Here is a 21773-nt window from a genome sequence, read left to right as displayed (position 1 = left end):
GTAGTTCTCCCCGAGGCTAAGGGCTCTACCGGTAGCTATGTGGTTCATCTCTCTCTCCCATGGCGTGATCTTTATGTGATCATGAGCTTTGTATCACTATTAATCTATGTGCTACTCTAGTGATGTTATTAAAGTAGTATATTCCTCCTCCATGATGTAAAGTTGACAATGTGTGCATCGTGAAGTACTTGGCGTATTTTATGATTGTAATCTCTTGTAGATTATGAAGTTAACTATTACTATGATAGTATTGATGTGATCTATTCCCCCTTTCATAGCTATTGGTGACAGTGTGTATGCTATGTTAGTACTCGGTCTAAATTGCAACGGTCTATTATGCACTCTAGAGGTTACTTTAATATGAACTCCGGAAGTTGTGGAGCTTGTGTAAGGGTATATTGCCCCTATGTGTGGTTTTGGTAATTAATGACAACCCCTATGGACTAATGTTTTCATTGAGTTTATATGAAGGAATATTCCATAGGTACTACTTGTAGTCCATGTGTTGGATTCAAGTATGGATGCCATGAAGATAAATATATACCTTGTGTATTGGCATCAAGATCATCGATTTGAAGATACTAGGTTGACCAATACAAAGAGTGAAGAATAGATTCAAGTTTGGTCAACACATGAAGCATGAAGAATGTGCCACGAGAAGTCATGTGGTATGGTAAGTCGTGTCAATTATGCTTTATGAACTAACCCATCATATATGTTCCCTTGTGTTGTCTATGTGGGTTAGGTATCTTTCCATGGGCATGCATCAAAAGTGAGATCTCATATAGCCCATGAGAGGATGACGTCAAGTGGTGATCGTCATCAAGGTTGAGTTGGGAAAGTTCAAGTTGAGCATCTCGAGAGGATCATATGCTTGAAGCTTGCCGTCCATTTGATGATAATGGACATGTGAAGATGTACTTCAATGAAGCTTTCCCATCATAGTGTATGGGGGAGCATTTGTGAGTCTTCACAAAGTAACGAAGATCAAGTAAGGCATTCCGGCTTGAGTGGAGCTTGAAGAGCTATCATCAAGATCAAGCGGGATGCGCAAGGCAAAGGTATGGCCTTGCTAGGTTTTCCTTTTACCGGTCTCAAGGTGGTTGTTGGGAGAACGGATTATAGCATAGATAGCCGCACTATCAAGAGGGGCTTTCGGTTGGATAACTTGATCGCATCGTCTTAGGGAGCTCAATCCTTCGCATACTTTGCATATCCCTATTGCTTCTTGGTGTTTCTCTGTGTGAGGTTCTTGAGCTTGTTGCTAGCTTTACAACAAGCCCAAGTTCATCGAAAACGGAATCCGCATGCATCTTCTATTGCGTTTTCGAGTTTGGACGTCTTCACCGTTTCTTGACGGTGGGAGACTCCCTCTCTAAAATCATCTAAAATATTCTGTGAGGAGTCTCCATATTTCCTGCTGGCCCGGTTTCACCGTTTTTGTTGGGGTTCTATTCGTCGTTATCTTTCCAACAAAATTGGTTTCATGTCAATCGGAGTCCGGACACAAAAGTTATCACAGTTTTTGTATAAACATGTTTTCCTGCTGGCCCGGTTTCACGCCCGGTTGGACCGGCCGTGGCTCCGGTTGGCCCGGTTCCAACCGACTCCTGGACCGGTGCCATCCGGGCGACATCCAGTATCGCCGGCTCCTTAGCCCGGTCATGGCCCGGCGCCCGGTCCGGTTTGGGCCGGATGGCTCGGTCTGTGGCCCGGTCTGACCGGGTCCTGTACCGAACGGCCCGGTCCCAGGCCCGGTTGACCGGCCTCCCCGACGGTTGACTCAGCCCAACTTTTCCCCAACGGTTATATTTGCTCTTGGGCTATAAATAGCCCTTCTTCCACCTTGAGCAAGTTAGTTCTTCCCATTCTCTCTCCTCCATTGTTGCATTTGAAGAACTTGCTCTCTCTCTTGTCTCTCCCCATGATTCTTGCTCATTCTTGAGGGATCTAAGAGAGGAGATCTAGATCTACACTTCCACCAATCCATTTCTCCTCTAAGTGAGGGAAACTCTTGGGATCTAGATCTTGGAGTCTTTTGTTGATTCCCCATTGTTCTTCATCTCCAATCTCATCTTAGCATTTGTTGCTTGGGTGGGATTTGAGAGTGAAGGACTTGAACACCTCTAGTGTTCTTGCTTTGCATCATTGCATAGTGTTGAGCTCTCCACCACGATTAGTTCGAGTGAGAGACCGTGAGCTTGTTACTCTTGGAGGGAAACCTCCTAGTTGGCTTGACGGTTGGTGCTCCGGTGATCTCTTCAAGAAGATTGTGAAGAGGCCCGGGCTTCTCCTTCGTGGAGCTTGTGAAGTGGTTGTGGAGCTTGCCATCTCCGGAGCGGAGGAAAAGCTAACCATAAGGAAAGGGCCATTATCCTTCGTGGGTGTGGTTCGGAGAATATGGTGAGCCTTCGTGGCGCGGGGAATCCTTCGTGGGACCTCCACTCCTCCAAACGTGACGTACCTTCTTGCAAAGGAAGGGAACACGGGAATACATCCTCGTCTCCGCGTGCCTCGGTTATTTCTATACCCGAGCTCTCTTTCCTTGTGATAGCCATCGTGCTTGAAGTGCATATATCTTGTTATCACTTGTGCTACATATATCTTGTGCCTATCTTGCTTAGCTCTAGTTGCTATTGTTACACTTAGTTGAGCTTAGCATATTTAGGGTCTGTGCTTGTAAACTAAACGTTAGTTTAATTCCGCATTCTTACAAGACAAATCCGTAAGAGTTTTTAATTGCCTATTCCCCCCCCCCCCCCTCTATGCGACATCTCGATCTTTCAGCTTGTTTACTCCGGCTTGAGGTGTGCTTTTATAGTCCTACACAATGAATGGTGTTCGTTATCCAACAAGAGAGTGTTTGAAGTAGCACAAGTGAAGAGAAGTTATTTATTTATGTGATCATTGTTGAGAGTGTCCACTAGTGAAAGTATGATCCCTAGGCCTTGTTTCTAAGCATTGAAACACCGTTTCCAACAAGTTCTGCTACATGTTCGCTTGCTACCATTTTTATTTCAGATTGCAATTACTACTTATAATCATCCATATTACTTGTATTTCACTATCTCTTCGCCGAACTAGTGCACCTATACATCTGACAAGTGTATTATGTGTGTTGGGGACACAAGAGACTTCTTGTATCTTAATTGCAGGCTTGCTTGAGAGGGATATCTTTGACCTCTACCTCCCTGAGTTCGATAAACCTTGGGTGATTCACTTAAGGGAAACTTGCTACTGTTCTACAAACCTCTGCTCTTGGAGGCCCAACACTGTCTACAGGAAAAGAAGCGTGCGTAGACATCACCGGCCACCAGGACCCGCCATGGACTTCCTCGTGGGCCTGGCTGCGTCGCAGGAAGATCTAGGCGGCGCTACGGTGGAGCTTGTGGCGGCTAGAGTTTGTTTGGAGGAGTGGATGATGAAGAAGAACGCGTGCCCTCTTTATATAGGCCGGAGGCAGTCGATAGCCGCGGGATGCGTGACGTCGCCATTAACGTGGTTGGTGGAGGTAGGCGGCGGCCGCTAGGCAGCCGAAGCATCGCCATTAACGTGGCACAGACTGCCGAAGCGACGCAGCGGCGTCAGTCGCTGGCGCGCCGGAGAAGACGCTTCGACGCAGGATCGCTGCCAGGCTGGCTCGACGAAACGTCCGCCAGACGGAGCGGACACTTTGCGCATCCGTGCAGCGTCCGCAGAGACGCACCCGAGGCGCTTATTTAGGCCAGGTTTGCGTCGCCGAGGATGCCCGGTCACTTTGCGGTCGTCCCGCTGAAGGTGGTACCAGACACATTTTTTGGTCCGGTGGACGCAACGGTCGCTCAGCTTCCGTTTGCGTCGCACCGCTGGAGATGCCCTTACATATATTTTTTCCTTCTATTTCAAAACTAGCTTCATTTTACAAGCCACAGAGATGCCCAGCTTATCAATGCTAGAGACTATTTTCTACAAGCATGTGCAAACGATAGAAGGAAAATAGAGAGATACTGAAAAATGTGTGTGTAAAATTAGTCAAACCGTGGCTATGGTAACCCACAAGTGGGTCATAGCATCATAGGTGTCAGATTTCTCATCATCCTGCTCATCACATTGTTTTTAGTTTTTTTTGGTTACCCCTGTAGTTCTACGTGCAATTAGTAAAAATCTCTAGAATGGTGGATTTTTGTTACAAGATCAAAACTGAAATTCCCCAAAACATGTGTCTTGATGCGATCCTCGTCTAAATGTGGAACATTCCAAAAAAAAAAAGGACTGCATTGATTGGGTGTAGGACGTGACCCTTCCCACCACAACATCCATATACAACAAAAAATGATGTATGCATATCCTAAATAGTCGTAGAATCGTAGCTACTTTCATCGCAATGTATATGCGCTAACACGAAAACAACTTTGTGGGATGAGCAATCGAATATATGTGTAGAATTATTGTGATATGGGTGTATAAAACAAGACATACGTGAATTTGTAGCATGTCAAAAAAAAAAAAGCAGCCTATGCAACATTGAAAATTCTGATACGATAAACCTTTTACCATGAGCGATTTGCGGCAATAACCTCACCGCGTCGGGTTCCACGACCACTGATCTGGCTAGCTGGAACCCCACCGTCGTTGGATTTGGCTTTGCTTCGTAACCGCATGAGAGGAAACAGGGGAGAGCAACGAGATGTCCACCGTCAGATCCGAACGCAATCCATGGTTTGCATCCAGCCTGACGCGCGCTATGGTCGATCAATCGGGCCAACAGTTTTTCTTCCCAACGGCGCGTGGCCAACCCTTTGATGCGGCTGCTGCAGGTCCAAGCAGCTGATGTGTGTCATTGTTGATCCGACAATTTTCACTCGAGGAAAAAAAATAGAGGAGCTGATAAAACAATTGGGCTAGCGGCGTCTCCTGACTAGCTGGACTGAGCCTCTTCAGATCTTGATTTACCGGCGAAAGTTAAAAATGCTGATGAGCCGCCGGTTTTTGCATCTGGTAGCCCGCACCCGGGACCGCCGCCGTCCAGCATACTCCCTTCATCTCATCGTCCGCCGCCGGTTTTTGCAACAACGGACGATTTTCATCTTCCCGCCGCCGCCATGACCTTCTATAGACCCGGCCTGGCAGACTGTCCCGTCGTGTCCAACGGCATGGATTTCGTGCCTCTTGGCCGAGGCCGCAACACAGGCATCCTGGTTCTCGACCACAAGGGTCGAGCCGCCCTCTACGACCCCCGTCACTCCGGCCGTCTCCACCATATCCGGGCTGCACGCCCCCAAGGTCATGCCCATCTCCTTCCCCGTCGGAGACGGCGTCTACGTCATGAACATGAACCCTGGCTACCGGCATTGCTTCGAGGCCCTCGTACACGGGCTCGGGCCTAAGTCGCGCCTGACGACCGACTGGTACTGGCACTCTCTCCCGCCGCTTGACCCCCCAGCTACGTGTCCTACGACTCCGACGCGTCAGACGACGAGTTCGCCGCCGACGACGACCGATGCATCTACGGCTTAAGGCCTACGTCGACGGCCACACGGTGGTTGGGGGCTCGCAGATCTGGATATCAACCAGAGGTGCCGGCACCTACACCTTTACACGGCGACCGGCGAGTGGAGCAATGCCATGGACTGGAAGCTGCCGTTCACACGCCGCGCCGGGAATGTGCCCGAGCTCGGCCTCTGGTTCGGCTTCTCGTCCCAGGACAAACGCCTGTGCGCCGTCGACCTCGCCGCCACGGCGCCACCGCCTCCGCCATGACGCCGCCGGTGCTGCGGGGCGCGTGAGAGAACCTTGCGCACCCTAAGGAATGGGAACCGGTCTCCTATATCGTGCCGCTCGGCTCCGGCAAGCTCTTCCTCGCCAAGTTCTTCGAAACCAAGGACAAGGCGTAGATGAAATGCGGCGACTGGATTTACGGTAACTGCGACAACTTTGCGGTGTTTACCGGCGTGGAGCTGCTGCACAAGCCCGGCGGAGGGTTGCGCATGGTGACGCACAGGTCCAAACGTTACGCCCACCAACGCGTAAGGCCGGACTGGATCATTTGAGAGCTCGCTACTCATACTGTATATATGTTGTTCAGGTCCAAACCATTCCACCTCTGAATAAAGGAAAACAGAGTTGTTTGGTGACATAAAAGAGATTGAGATGCTATCAAACCCACAGGTTACAAGAGCGGATTTGGTCAGATACTGATCAAATCGCTTTTTTTTTTCAGATTCGGAAGCTAAATACGTCGATGCTAGATGGGACATATGTGTATTCCAAATAAGGGCATCTCCAGCGGCGCGACGCAAATGGACGCTAAGCGACCGTTTTCGTCCGTCGTGACCGGAAATGCGTCTGGCACCACCTCCAGCGGGGGCGACGCAAAGTGACCGGGCCGTCCGCGGAGACGCAAACCTAGCCCAAATATGCGCCTCGAATGCGTCTCTGCGGACGTCCGGAAACATCCGCTCGCGTCTGGCAGTTACCATGCGTCGATGCGTCTTCTCAAACGCGCAGCGATTGCGCCGCTGCGTCGCTTCGGCACTCTGCGCCACGTTAATGGCGATGCCTCGGCTGCCGAGCGGCCGCCCATCTCCGCCAACCACGTTAATGGCGACGCCACGCGTCCCGCAGCCACCGCATGCCTCTGGCCTATATAAAGAGGGTGCGCGTTCTTCTTCCTCATCCACTCCTCCAAAGAAACCCTAGCCGCCACAAAAAGCTCGACCGTAGCGCCGCCTAGGTGTTCCTGCGACGCATCCAGGCCCGCGAGGTAGTCCATGGCCAGTCCTGGTGGCCGGCGAGGCGGTCGAGGCCGCGGCCCTGGGCGCCCCCGTGGCCGGGGCAGGGGCCGCCGTGGTGGAGCAGCTACAGCCCCACGCTCGCCGTCGCATGCGCCCTCCTCGTCCTCGCAGGAGGACCGCTGCTTCGAGTTCCTCCTCCGCATCGACGACGACCCACTGGGCATCAAGCGGCTCCCGGACAAGTTCGCCGAGTTCGTCGACGGCATCGAGCCGGCGCAGTTGCAGCTACGGGAGGCCAGCTGCAACTTTTGCCGCTGAACCGTGGAGGTCCTGTTCGACGGGCAGGGCAAGATGTACCTGCACACGTGGTGGGACAAGTTCGCCCATGACCTCGCGCTCGAGCCCGGCTGCCAGCTCACCTTCCTCTACGAGGGGGACAACGAGATGATCGTCAAGGTGTTCGACGACACAGCCTGCCGCAGGCACTACCACACTGGCGAATCCGGCTCGGACACCGATAGTTAGAACTTAGAGTGTTCTTTCTTTGCAGCGAATCTGGCTACGGGTCAGACGAAGCCAGTAGTCGAGATTTCTGGATGTTTTTCCTCGGTAGAACCAACAAAGGCACCGTCTTCTCCCGCTGGATTTTCCCGTTTGGGTGATTGGGTGTGTCCTCGAATGTTCTTTCTTGGCAGCGAACATACGGAAATCAACACAACTGGCTTCTTTTTATAAAAAAATTATATTTGTGTCGACCATGGTTCAAACTATATGTTAGTTTGTGTAAACCATGTTCCAAACTATGTGTTAGTTTGTGTAAAATCATGTTTCAAAATGTAATATTTGAAACTATGTTTAAATGGAGAAGAGGAAAAAAAAGAAAGAAAAATGCGTCGCCCCGCTGGAGCAGACCCCAGACGCAAACGGACGCGCGGACAAAAACGATCATTTTAGCGACCGCAGCGCGACGCAAACGGACTCTCGCGGACATTAAAATGTGTCGCGCCGCTGGAGATGCCCTAAGGCCATGGTAAGGTTATACTACAACAATACTACCATATGTGTACAATACTACAATTACATCTTACAAGACATGTGTACAAATAAATATATTTGGACAAAGCTATGTTGGTTAAAGTAGGAACGGGTAAATTAACATGTTCTAGACTAAAGTTATGCATAAACAACGAGTAAGTACGAAAATCTTACACCCTCTTTGTCAAAATGTAGTAAGTCTTACCTTTAGTCCAAGTCAAACTTTATAAAGTTTGACCAAACATGTAGATAAATTTAACAACATCCACAACTTAAAAAACATATAAATATGAAAGTATATTTCATGATGCTTGTAATATTATTGATTTCATGTTCTAAATGTTGATATATTCATATTTGATTCAATTTTACAAAGTTTGATTTTGACTAGAACTAGGATGCACTATATTTTCGCAAAGAAGAAGTCCCTATATCAACGGATTCGGAAATAGTTTTGGTTGGAAATTATCCTACCCGCCTTCACCCCTATCACCCATGAAAAGTTCTGTATATAGAATGTGTCCTTTCCAATGCAAAAAACTTTGCATATGACATATGTTGTATCGCAGCCGTAGAAGCTATTAATTATAGCATTTTAGTGTTAGTAAATTAGATAATACATATACATGATAAGTCCAATAAAGCAAGTATTGAGCACCAATAATCTAACACAAACTTTTTCAGATGAAGCGCTTAATCACTAAATAATATGGTTGCCAGACTATTGAAAAAAGAACCTCTGCCGACACAATATGTTCTTAATGTGCACAAACAAGAACGTGATCCATACAATTTAAATTGGAAATTCAATTCAGCTCCCGGGTGCGTATGCTCCCTCTACCAAAAATTTATATTTTTGAAATTTCTAAAAAATTAAAAAAAAATCTACATGTACATCTCCATAATATAAGTGTGTTCGCCAAGTTTGGCGAGGAACATGCATTTTTGTGATCTATAAAAAAGAGAAAAATTATCTTCTGAAAAGTCCTATTTTTAGCATTGAATTTTTTATTTTTTGCACACGTCACACGACAAGTTGATTTTTTATAAAACGACTTTGTGAGCACGTAGCACATGAAGATGTACGTGCGAATTTTTCGTTTTAATTTTTTAAAATTTTAAAATATTTTTAACATGCATTTCAAAATAAAGAAAGTCTATGCTCCCATGTGTCAAAAGATCATTCTACAAAGTACCACCAAATTACCCATGAGTTCACTTCTTCTCTGAGAACTAGTGCTGGCTTGTTGATGATGCAACACAACACATGTACAGTGAACTGAGGTGTACGACAACATGCCTCAAACATCAGAAATTCAATTCGGCTCTCGGATGCATATGTTCCCTCTACTAAAAAATTATATTTGGAAGTATCAATAAAAATTTACAAAAAAATCTACATTTACATCTTCATAATATATGTGAGTTTGCCAAGTTTCATAAAAAAAAATTGTGTGGTCTATGTAAAAAAGGATAAAATTTATCTTGTGAATAGGCTTATTCTCAGCACTGAATTTTGTCTTTTTTACACAGGCCACATGACATGTCGATTTTTCCTGAAACAACTTTGTGAGCGTGTAGCACGTGAAGATGTACGTGCGAATTTTTTTACTTAGTTTTTAAAAATTTCAAAATATATTTTGAAATTTTTGTAAGGACACTACCTATAGATAGCCGTTTACCAAATCATGTCACAGTGCCAGCCATTATGACCAGCATGCTAGCTATGCTACGCTGAGCTGAGCAACTCTCTCCATCACTCCATGGGCTATGATGATTAGTGCAGCACTGCAGCGGTGGATGTCCTCGTGTCCCTTGGCTTGCATGCTCTCTCCCTTTCTCGGATCACTCATCCGCTCTGCTGTTCATGGGCAAAAGTGCCATCATTTGTATTGCCGCGCCCGTTCCTGATGTAGATCTTCTAAAGAGAGTTGATGACAGCGATTGTGTTTGAATTTCAAATCTAGGTTGGTTTATGGAAACCGTCTTGTATAAATTCGAATGTATATATAGTATCTATACAGTTAATTATCAAAACTCAGAGCATCTCCACTCGTCCCCCCGACGAGGCCCCCGAGCGACGTTTTTTCCATCCGGACGGCGAAATTCGGCCCAGTCGCGCCCCCGGTTCCTCGTTTTCGTCCGGATTTGGCCCTTCATCCATCCGGCGAGCCCACGCCATCCCCGGCCCCCCGGGGTGCGCTCGGGGACTCCGGACGAAAGATTTTGGCGCGAAACGTCGTGTGGACCCGCGTAGTCGGCGACTGGAAAACCAAATCATGTCGATTTTCCCTCCAATTTGCTTGCATATCCCCATTCCCTCCAATTTTGCTTGCATATCCCCATTCTCTCCCGCCGAAATCCCCCAATCTCCTCGTCTTCCAGCTCCAGTCCCGGCGGCGCCTTCTCGTCCACCACCACTCTCCTCCTCGTGTTCTCGTCCACCACAATGCCGCCGAAGGCGCCGGCGAGGAAGATGCGGGCGAAGAAGACGAAGCCGCCGGGCATGTCGAACGCCGAGTGGGCGGCGGACGAGAAACGGCGCGAGGTGGAAACAAGCGCCGTGGCGGAGAGGGTGAAAAGAGCCGCCGCCAAGAGGACGGCGGCGGCGGCCCAGACGAACAAGCGAGGCTGATCAGCATGGCCTTTAGCGGCGGCGGCAAGATGTTCCCCGGCCAATGGCCGACGCAAGGTACAACCAGCTTCCCCGTCGTCCTTCTCCCCTTCGCCGTACTCGCCGTCGCCGACCGCCGTGTTCCAAGAGGGCGCCCACGTCCAACCGCCCAGTGTCCACGACGTCGCCGCCCGAGCTTGACGTCGGCGGCGGCAGCCTCGTTCGAGGACACCTCGCCGGCCCTGCGACGAGGGCCGCTCCCGTTCGGCGCGATGGCGGCGCCGAACGAAGAGGAGATCCACGAGATGATCACCTCCGGCTCCATGGCCGCCGCCGCGAGCCCGGGGTTCTTCATGGCCGCCGCCGCTGCGTGCCCGGGGTTCTTCACGCAAGAGGAGACGAGGGCGACGGCAGCTGTGGCGGCGCGCAACGGGCATCGGGAGGATGTTGCCGACGGAAGCCAAGCCGTCGAAGAAGAAGACGAGGAAGAAGAAGAGCCAACTCAAGCATCCGCCAACCTGTCGAAGGGGAAGAAGAAGAGGAAGAAGGACTCGCCGCCCGCCGAACCGCGTATCAAATGGACGCCGAAGGAAGAGGAGTGCCTCGCCGAAGCTTGGATGACCGTGTCCACGAACGGCATAATCGGGGCCAATCGTCGTTCGACACATACCGGCTTCGAGTGAAGCAGGCGTACGAGGAACGCAAACTCGTCGATCCCTACTTCAACAAGACGAACATGAACGTGTACCGGGAGAGAAGGCAATGGCCACCCATTGGGGGATCATGCAGACGGCGTGCAGCAAATGGCACGGCATACAGGAGGAGGTCGACAAACGGCCGATCAGCGGCCACGACTTGGAGCAAAAGGTATGCTCCGCCGACCCTGCATCACCGAGGTACATCGTCGTTACCTGACCCGTATCGCCGTGCTCTTTTTTCCCCAGCTGCGCCGAGCTTTGGACATGTACACGGACGACACCGGCCTGCAGTTCAAGTTCCTCAACCTCTACGCCCGCCTCGAGAATTGCGAGAAGTGGAAGGAAATTCGTACGACCCTCTCGAAGAGCAAGACCGAGCAGTACAACCCCGACGCTCCGGCGGCTTGCGCGGCGGAAGGGCGCCCTGAACTCGGCCAGAAGAAGCTGAAAGAGCTCAAACGGACGGACAATCCCGCCGACAGGATGCAGGCGTCGATCGACAAGTGCTGGGCCGACTTGAGGTCGCACGCCGACGGGAGGAACGACAAGTTCGACGGCAGGTGGCGGGAAATGCTCGCCAACCAAGGCGTCCGGATCGCCTCGCTGAAGACGACGGCGGCGGCGAAGAAGAGGAACACAGACTTGGCGTTCCTCATGGGCGGCGGCGACATGGAACTGATGGACGAGGAGACGAGGAATTGGTACCAGGGCCACCGCAGCGACATCCTCCGAGCCACTCCGGCCAGTCCTTCGTCGTCTCCGCCGGCTCCTACCTCGTCTACCTCACCATCTACCTCGTCGACTGCGGCTGCTTCGACGTCCACCGCCGCTGCTTCCTCGTCGCCCGCCGCAGCCGCTTCGGCCGCGTGTGAGGGAACTCGGTCCGTCGGACACCGCCGTGCCGGCCGGGACTGCCGACGAGCCTGTCTCCGTGTAATTTCCCTCCGATCGCCGATCTGTGGCTGATCCTTTTGCTCCTTTTGCCGATCAACTGGCCGTACTTGTAGCGCGGGACGGCGATTTATTTGAATTTAAACTCTATCCGCCGAACTCCGGGTGGACGACTGGAAATACGGTACTCCCCACGACTTAATTTCGTCCAATCCGGCGGTTGTTTCGTCCGGATTTGGGCGTGGGGAGCGCCAATGAGTGGGGATGCTCTCACAACCCAGAAATGAACAGGATCAACCTAAATCCACGTAATTAAACCAGCAAAATAAACCTCAACCAATAATGGTAGACATACTGTTTTCGTGCCTGCATCACAATGGGAGCCAACACCCGTGTCAAAGACAAACATATTCACCCTCCACTGATCCAGTTGGATCAGATAATTCTGCTGCCGTGAATAGTGTAGTTGGTAGCGATGACCTGTTTCATTCACTTTTCACACCTCCCGATAAAATCACTAACAGAAATTGATATGACAACCAGCGAATAAAATAGTTCGGCGCAAATTAAATTATAGCGTAGGTTCCACCAAAGACTGTAGTGTAGAACATAGGAGCAAGAGTGTGAAGCAAAGACCAAACAACTTGACCTGCTGAGACATATGTTTCTCAATCAGTGGCATTCAAGAGTGTGAACAAAAACAGAGAGGTTGATTATTCGAAAGAAAAAAAAGAACAGCCGCTCGTGTAGGTGAGGTGGCCAACCCATGGATCTATACCAGCAGCATGGGAGCAGTGGGGAGCCACAAGCCAGCTTAGCTATTAATTCGTATCATACCATGCCACCTCCCTTTGCTTCTTCTTCTTCCCTAGCTAACAGCACCAACTAAAGCCATCATCATCACCATCCATGACGGCCAGATCGCTGCCGTCCTTCTGCCTCCACCGGATCAGGTCCGGCAGGACTGCCGCTGCACCGCCACCGATATGCGCCAAGGACGTGAATGGCAACGATGCCAAGGCGGAGGAGACGGAGAAAGGCTGTGGTGCTGTTGCCATAGGGAGGAAGGTGATGGTGGTGGCTGATGGCGGTGGCGACGAGGCCCGGACGGCGCTGCAATGGGCGCTCTCTCACTCAGTGCGGCCCTCCGACACCGTGGTCCTCCTCGACGTCGTCCGGAGCACTGGCAAGAACCGTAAGATTTCAACACCAGTACCACTATAGAAGCTTTGCTTGCTGCCGTCTCTATGCATTCAAGATTAAAATATCTCCAAGCATATCTTCTTGAGCATGGTCTTAATAAATTAAATGTACTTCTTAGCAACTGATTAAAGAAGTTTTGTTTGGTTGATGTCAGGAGATGATCTAAGAGGGTATCAGCCATTGGAGGCCATGAGGAGCATTTGTCAGGCTAAGAGACCAGAGGTACAAATAAAAATATCTGCTCTTCTGTGTTTGCAGTTGCTGGATTACAACTACTGCATAGTTCGAATCTCATTCTCATACTCTGAGGTACCAGTACATAGTGGTGCTGGATAGGGTGTAGTATCTGAATATACTCTGAATCCAGTAAGGTTTGCAATCTCGTTGAGATCAAAATACAGCACCACTGAAACACAACGGAATGATATATGTAACATCAAAATTAAGATTGATGTTTGAAAGCTAGAACTGGTACATATATAATTTTCCAGGGATGGCTAATTAACAAAAGAGACGTGCTGATGCCGTCTAGACCTAACCAATATGCCTGGTCCTGCCTGTTAATTGACATCATTGAAGGCTGGTACGACGATACGTACCCATTTCGCAGATCATCCTCTGCTTCATGGCACAGATCTTGTTTCCGGCATCTGTATCTGATTGATCAGCAGTAGGGATCTATTTAAGCAAATGATTCTGTTTTCTTTTTATCAAATTTTTAAACGCAAATGCCGAGTTGGATATCTTGAACAAAACCATACGAAGAAGATAACCGTAAATCTCAGAAGGAAGTTTCAAAAGAAAATATCACTAGGAGAGCCAAATCAGTAGACAGGAGAAACAACTTTCAGAAAGCTGGAAATAGTCATCAAGATGTCCTAGACTGTCCCTTTCTTTACTCCTACTCCACTGCTGAGACTGTTAAATGATATTTGCCGACAACCCTCAGTAAATATTCTTCTTAGAATTTGTGGTCTATTGTGAACTTTATAAACAATTGGCAAGTTAACTGAAGCTTTCAATCCAGCATCTCGTGGAGAGAATGCATGGCATGTCAAACAGCCACACGGGAAAAACAGGGTCCCATTTGCTGTCACAATCACTAAATTATGATGGTAGCAGCAAACAGATGCAAGCAAAGGCCACAACTACCAGATAGATGCATGTGCTTAGCATCATCAAAGGGTGCATGCAATGCACTCCCCAGGCAATAGGATCGTGCATGGGCCCTTGGTTCTGTTTCTTAAACTCCACTTTTCATTTCTAATTTGACTTCCATGCCTCTGTACACCTGCCATCAATCAGTTAGATGATAAACAGGTTAATAAATAATAAGTGACCCCCAGGGATCCCCACTTAAGTTGAATTTCATGCACTGACCAATCTACCATTGCACTCAGAAAACTTTAAGTTAATTGGGTGCATTTCACTTTTAACTTCTGTTATTTTTTTCATTCTAATAGGTACGCGTCGAGCTTTCCCTCGTGGAAGGGACGGAGCGAGGGCCGACGATAGTAGAGGCAGCAAGGAAGCAGAGCGTGTCGCTCCTCGTCATGGGGCAGAAGAAGCGGTCGATGACATGGAGGCTACTATCGATGTGGATGGCCGGAGGAAAAGGAACAGGGGGCAACACCGTCGAGTACTGCGTGCAGCACGCGACGTGCATGGCGCTGGGCATACGTCGGAAGAGTCGCAGAGGGGGAGGGTACCTCATCACCACCAGGCGGCAGAGAGATTTCTGGCTCCTAGCTTGAGGCTTCCTTCCTCAGGACCTTGTGATGTGCGACCCATAGGTGTTTACAGAGTTGGATAGGGAGAAGAAACAGAGTGAAGCAGCTTATAGGTAGGGAGAGAATAATGCAACAGCTTGGTGCTGCTGCTTGTTTAGTGTATGTTTGCTTGGTTTGTGCTGGTTTAGTTACAGTTTTTTTTACATGGGTTTAGTTACAGTTGATATGGAAGGAAATCTGTGATGGCTTTGCGTTCTGCAATGACAACGAGCAGCTTTTGTGCTTACCAGAACTTTACATTATTTTGTTGCACACAATACAAATACACTGCATTGTTTACATAATACTTATTCAACAATAAAAGAATATGTAAATGGCTCAAATGATCTTTAAAGTAAGGTAAGTTTTGTGCTTACCAGAACTTCACATTACTTTGTTGCGCACAATAGAAAATACCTTGCATTGTTTACATAATACTTATTCAACAATAAAAGAACGTGTAAATTGGTAAAATGATCTTTGGACTCTAAGGTAAGTGAAAGATCTTCCTCTTGAGATATAGACAGAAAGTACTACATGAAACATATTACATTATTACCAAACTTAAAATGACTAGAACCAAAGATTCTGAAGAGGATGTCAACGAGCATGATCTTGTCAGGTGTCTTGGCAAAAGAGAAACAAAATAAATAGGTAATACACAACTACCCCATCTAATCCAAAGGACTGCACGAAGATATAGAAACAACGCGGTCGATCCAAAGTGCAGCTTCAGTAGCAGTGGTGTGCTGCAGCACTCTTCTGGATTATATACATATAGACATGAATCTAAGCTAGCTCGCGTTAAAAAAACCTGGAATATCAACATGCCGCTCAAATTCCGAACCTAGGAAGCTTGGGGAGTATCTAGAAGACGATAGATCGTGATCTCCTGCTGCTTGAAGTACCTCCGATCTTCCTCATCCACAAGAACTAGGTTAAGGTAGTACTTGACGCTGAATTTGTTGTTTATGTTGCGGTAAGTTGGGGTCAGCTCATACGGTGTCAAGAACAGCCTAACTGGAATAGATTCTCCTGCAAAACAATTCAATCAAATATGCAGAAAACCTAAATCAACATTCTCGCAAAGCACACCACATAACCAAGCAGCTAAGCAGTAAGCTCAAGATGTGCCATAACCACCGGCGTCATGCTTTGGACCATATGTTATTTCTTTTATTGACAGCCCACGGGCAAGAATAATATGCAAGGGGCCTCTATGAACATCTGAAGAAAAGGTGCATCTAACGTCACACAACATGCTTTTATAATAATTCCCTGCAATCGGCCCTGGTCCAAATGTGTAAGGGGCCAAGTTGTATGTTCCCACAAAGAAGGCAAATCCCACATGGGAATGATACATTACAAACTAAAGAAAGAAGCATGGAAGCACATGATAATCGACAAGAGATCCCAACTACGAGGTAACTAGACTGAACTTGGATAGATCGGTATTTTGTACAAGCTTGGGATCGCTCAAAACTAAATTTTGTTTAGGTATATTACTACTTTGAGATCCTCAAGCATCAGCCATCTATTACACAAACATATGGAGAAAAAATGCTTCTGAAACACAATTAGGTTGGTCATTGGCCCCATAAATGTAAATTAACTACAAATGAAGAACCAAGACGTCCTTCAAACCTCATGTCATGGTACAAACATGAAAAAGAACCGTGCCTTCAAAATTTCAGAATGAACCAAGAAAAAAATCATAGCATACCTCTGACAGGAGCACCATCCATCAACTCAAATTTCGCAAGGGTCTCAGTTTCAACAAATGTATTAGAGCCTGATCCTGTAGATTCCCGACGACGGATCTCCAACTCCATGTTCTTTATCTTTATTCTGACAAGAAGAAAATATATCTTCCCTATGATGACATCATTCAGATGGTACCTGAGCAAGAGTGTGAATGTGTGACCAATATTGTGGATTTTCATATTAACAGTTTAACACATAAGAATTGACGGCCAGATAGCTAGGCATATGAGTATGCTCTTACTTGCTTTTGTTGTATTCAAACTCAATATGTAAGCAGTCCTCAATTCCTACTTCCATCTGAAAACAAAAAATTGGAGCATGAAATACAACTATGAAACAGCAGAATTTATGAAAGTAAAAAATTCATCTTATTAGAATAGGTTCTGTCTAATTTTGACCAGCTCTCTCTAACTTAGATTAGCTTTTCCTTTTCATCTCTCTCTTTGTTACTTGTTTTGCGTTTTGCTTTTTGTTTTGGCCTATGGCCCTTTTTGTACTTTGCGCATTCTCAGCGTCTTCTTCCTAATATACACAACAGCAAGCTTTTTGATGCCTGTTTGAGAAAAAAAAAGTCATTTTATTACATTTTTCGCTCGCTATTGAAGGTAGAAAATGTCATGGGAGAGGGTCCCAAGTGAGGATCCTCCAAGAATCCATTTTATGGTGAGTTCGCGGTGATTTGGATCATAATCTTCAATGTGTGGCGGGGCATCAATGTCAAGCCATATCCCATAAAAGTTGCTTCCCCAATCAAGAAATGGACAAGCTCTGTTCAAACGTATATCATACAGCACAAGTATCAAGGGAGAAAATTTTAACACAATTAGTTCATTAATAACAACGCACCTTGATACTGTTATTGATTGTAGGGGCTGGGGAGTAGTTCCTTACCTGCCAAAAAAACATAGATAAATTACCTAAAAAAAAGAGTTACGCACCACTGCTCCTACACATAAAATATGTTGGGTTGATACATCCGGAATTCATCTAAGAAAGAGCAATTAGAATGGAGCATAAACATCACAGATACTAAACCTACCAAAAAAAATCTGTCAAACTGACCACAATGAAATGTCTGAACTCTAGAGCATTCAAGTAAGTAGTACAAAAATAACAGTGGTTATACAGTATATTCAACACTTACATAGAAATCCCGGTATTCCACAATATTGCCAACATAGTTTCGGCCAATTGTCACCTTCAAAATATACCTGCAAGCCCATCAAGTGCAGTTCTGTCTTAATAGATTCTTCAAATGAAAAACTAAAGCACCTAAACATTACAGGGAACATATCTAGTTTAAAGCATCATTTGGGTTCAAATTTGAACATCATTTTGGTTCAAGCACCAAATCGAAACTCCCACCAAAAATAGGCAAAAGGGTAGATGAAGCATAAGCATTACTGTATTAGTGATTACAGAATTTCCACCTTGCAAACAATAATACACCAGGGATAGGAATTCTTTGCAAATCGCATCAGTTAAAATGAAATTGTTTGCATTTCGCATGCCCTTGGTTGTGATGAGAACATGACCCACTCTCAGGCATGAAAGCTGTGCTGGGCATCCACACTGGCAAATGGGAGGATGGCATTTATGGGGACTGCATCATTTGTCCTTCATTGGCATGGTCAAACAAACTGACACATCTGTTGTCCTACTAGTGCAAATGATGTCACCTCATTCTCCTGTATTTCAAGTCTGATATGTCAAAGGAAGCACCCATTTAACACCACACCTCTCACTTGCTAACATTGTGGTTGTGTGACACCTCAAGTGAGTCATGTTCTCGTCACAACTCTAGGGCTAGTTCCGAAGTGCAACGCATAGTCAATTTGCAGTGTTATGTGCAAATGTAACCCTAGTGTTTTGCACAAATTAGTCATTTTAGATGGTGCAAAGTGCAATTTACTCAGTAAAAATGTATGATTGCTGCATTTGCTGACCTCAGTCTGACATTTGTTCCGTTGTGAGACTCGTATGGCATTTCAACAGAAGAAAATTCAAAGGGGTATGTTTTTCTTTCATAGATTTCACCAGGAATTTCCAACTCACGCACTGTAAAAAAGGACATGTTATTTAGATCATCAAATAGCTTCCTGGCTAACAAAAATATGTGCACATAAACCCACCTAGCGAAGTGAAATCATAGAAGTTTCCTCGGTCAAAATACAGCTCTGTGTCAATCAGACATGGAAATATCAGGACCAGGGAAGGACAAAGTACTAAACAGTACTCCCTCCGTCCCAAAATATATGGCGTCTAAGGATTGGTTACAAACTTTGACCAAATATATAGAAAAAAATATTTACATCTACAATATCAAATTGACATATTAAGAAAATATACTTTAGGGTGAATCTATTGATAATGATTTAGGATTGTAAATATTTATATTTTTGTGTATAAATTTGGTCAAACTTTAAAAACATTGACTTTTAACTAATCCTTAGACGCCTTATATTTTGGGACGGAGGGAGTAGAATATAAGTATTAGTAATTTGTTAACGAACAGTAGAAGTAACTGGAAATGAGGATGTTTGCAATAATCATATAGAACATGAGCTGGGGGCACAATGCAATATACAACCAGCACAGCCAAAAAGTAGATACACTCTTAGACCAAAATATAAGGCATGTAGATTTTTCCTATGTAAACTAACGTTCGACCTACTTTACGGAAAAAACTATCAACCCCTACTATACCAAATAAATACACTACTAAAAACACATTTCATGATGAATCCACTAATACTGATTTGGTGTTGCAGATGTTGATACTCTTTTGACTTGGAGCAAAATTTACAGGCCTTAAAGTTTGGGAAGGAGAGAGTAGTATGTTAATGTAAACTTAGAACAAATTTAAATGGCAGACCAGGTAAACATAACGATCAAACTGTGACACACTTGAAACTTTAGGTAATAACATCAACATGTAGATGCAGAATGATACATACTACTGGTTTGTGCAAGAATTCAACATAAAATTAGGTTAACATGAAGAAATGGAATACAACCATAATGAGACAGAATGTTTATGAAGACAAAGAACACAGATGAATAGCCCAATGAAGGGTCATGTAAGCAGCACCGATGAAATTGAGTAGTGGTGAACACACTTGAGAAACTTGCATGCAGGATTTTATGGAACAAGGGCACCAGAGCATACCTATTTGACCCAGCAACTCAATCTTGACACCCGTGTGTTCAATCCTTTTACCCGGGACAGGTGCTATTGACACCTGAGGACCGTTTCACGACAGCTCAATACTGGGATCTAACTAAACATTGTATTAATAAGCATACAAAGGAAAGAGTACCTCCCCAGATATCGTTTCCATGCTCTGGAAAACAGGAACCATGGTTGTTTTCCCATTGTCCTTCTTAACCGAAACCTGTGAAATTGCAAGAGGCGTTTGTAAGTAAGCAGCACACATGTTTCGAACACAGCTGGCAGTAACATGTGGACAGTGAGGAATTGTACCTGTTTCCTGCCTCTCGCTTCGGCGAATGTGATCGAGGTGTCGCAGGGCGGCTTGAATGCTCCGATGATATAGTTCTGAATACACAGAAGATAATTTTCTTGAAGATGTGCTAGTTTCAGTGATATCAAAAAATGTACCATGCCCACATTGGAAGATACGCATACTGCAATCAGGCGAAAATTGGGCTGATCATATATGTATGAACAGTAAGTAAAGTGGTACTAATAGCATATGTATACCGTGAACCAAACTTGCAACTGAACCTATTTTACTCACAGTTCAGATAGCTTCAGATCAGTGTACTTGGGGTCCAAATGTAGCAAATTATGAGGAGGTATTTAAAAGCGGCGCAGTGCCACTCGGCAGTAACACATGGTTCTTCAAACAAATTCAGTTGAGACTGCGGTAGGTAACCGCTGAAGCAGAGCATCACACACTTCAGTCTAGAATACAACCATGAACTAAACCCATCAGGAGCGAAGCGGGAGTAGGGCTCTGGTGTCGGCCGGGCCCGCGCGCCCGCGGTGAAGCCTGGGCGAGCAGCGCCGCGTGGTAGCTCGCCGGCCTCGGCGTCCGAACGGGCGGTTAGGTGTGAGCATAGGTAGGTAGAGAGGCAGGAGAGGGTGTCGGTACTGACCATGGCGAATTCCCCGGCCGGCGAGGGCGAAGGCGGCGGCGACGCCGGGGAGATCGAGATGCGATGTGGCGGAGGGATCGCAGGCTGCCGATCTTCCCCTCTCTGTGTGCCCCCTCTGTTTCTCTTTCTGAGCCTATCGGATCTTGACAAGTGGGCCCACAGAAACAGTACGGCCAGCTGGGCAGCTGGTGCTGGTCTGTCCGACGTGGTCAGCAGCCGCGGCACACATCGGATTCAAATATACGGACTCTGTTCGAATCATAGATTAGAAAACAGGTCAAATTTTTATCGGTTTCAGACCACTTATTCATCGGTTCACCGTCTGTTTTTTTCTTTTAGGTCCATGGTTTAACCGTCGGTTATTACCGGTTTATTCTAGCTTTGTGGCGTACACGGTCCACAGGCGGCATGGGCCTAACGGGGAGGAGGACTACAAGTGGCCATGACGGGCCGGTGGTGAGGTACGGTGGGCGTGGCCGCTCTAGGTATAGAGGTAGAGGAGAGATTTTTAGTATGCATCCCAAACAAGGAAAACTCTTCAACTCATCTGTATGTAGTTATAGTCGGGTCTTCTACGTCGCCCGCCGCACGGAAGAAATAAATCAACGCCCTACCGCATGTATCATTGTATCTGGCGCTCGCATCGCTAGGCCGCACGCAGGCCTCCCTTCCTCAGCTCCAGCGGCCACGGGCAGGCCGTCGCCACCGCGTGTCCCCGCCGCGAACCGGCCGCCACCCAACGGTACGCTCAGACACCTGCTCGTGGACTCCCGCACGTGTCTATCGCTTCTTCTCCACCTAGACCTTCTCCTCTCCGTGCACACTGCCGCCTCACCCCTTCCTCCGGCCACATCGCTAGCTAGGGCATGCACAACTCCCAGGACCCTCACCATGGATGGAGAGCTCCTTCTGGTTTGACCCATGCCCATCCATGTCTAACTCCATGGTGCCTCTCTGTAGTCCT

At 46.9% G+C, this 21773-nt stretch overlaps 2 protein-coding genes across 3 annotated transcripts; one reads left to right on the top strand and one right to left on the bottom strand.

Annotated features, from left to right (window-relative positions):
- Positions 1–12860: 12860 nt before the first annotated feature.
- LOC124656141 lies at positions 12861–14908 on the top strand. The gene is made up of 3 exons (XM_047194941.1): positions 12861–13146; positions 13309–13376; positions 14618–14908. The coding sequence occupies exons 1-3, from the start codon at positions 12861–12863 to the stop codon at positions 14906–14908; spliced, it is 645 nt and encodes a 214-aa protein (XP_047050897.1).
- Positions 14909–15411: 503 nt separating this feature from the next.
- On the bottom strand, positions 15412–20927 carry LOC124653970 (vacuolar protein sorting-associated protein 26A-like). Of its 2 annotated transcripts, XM_047193019.1 has the most exons (11): positions 20810–20927; positions 20172–20246; positions 20008–20082; positions 19857–19929; positions 18820–18864; positions 18634–18745; positions 17832–17898; positions 17534–17578; positions 16929–16984; positions 16647–16822; positions 15412–15958 (listed from the first exon to the last, which is right to left on the bottom strand). In XM_047193019.1, the coding sequence occupies exons 1-11, from the start codon at positions 20810–20812 to the stop codon at positions 15771–15773; spliced, it is 915 nt and encodes a 304-aa protein (XP_047048975.1). In that variant the 5' UTR covers positions 20813–20927; the 3' UTR covers positions 15412–15770. The 2 variants fall into 2 exon arrangements, with proteins under 2 accessions (XP_047048975.1, XP_047048973.1); XM_047193017.1 differs by lacking the exon at positions 20810–20927 and having other exon boundaries at positions 20172–20327.
- Between the last annotated feature and the right edge of the window lie 846 nt (positions 20928–21773).

Source organism: Lolium rigidum, chromosome 5 (genome assembly GCF_022539505.1).
Source record: "Lolium rigidum isolate FL_2022 chromosome 5, APGP_CSIRO_Lrig_0.1, whole genome shotgun sequence".
Taxonomy (NCBI): Eukaryota; Viridiplantae; Streptophyta; class Magnoliopsida; order Poales; family Poaceae; genus Lolium; species Lolium rigidum.
The sequence above is the reverse complement of the archived record's forward strand: the minus strand, read 5'-3'. Positions and strand labels throughout refer to the sequence as shown.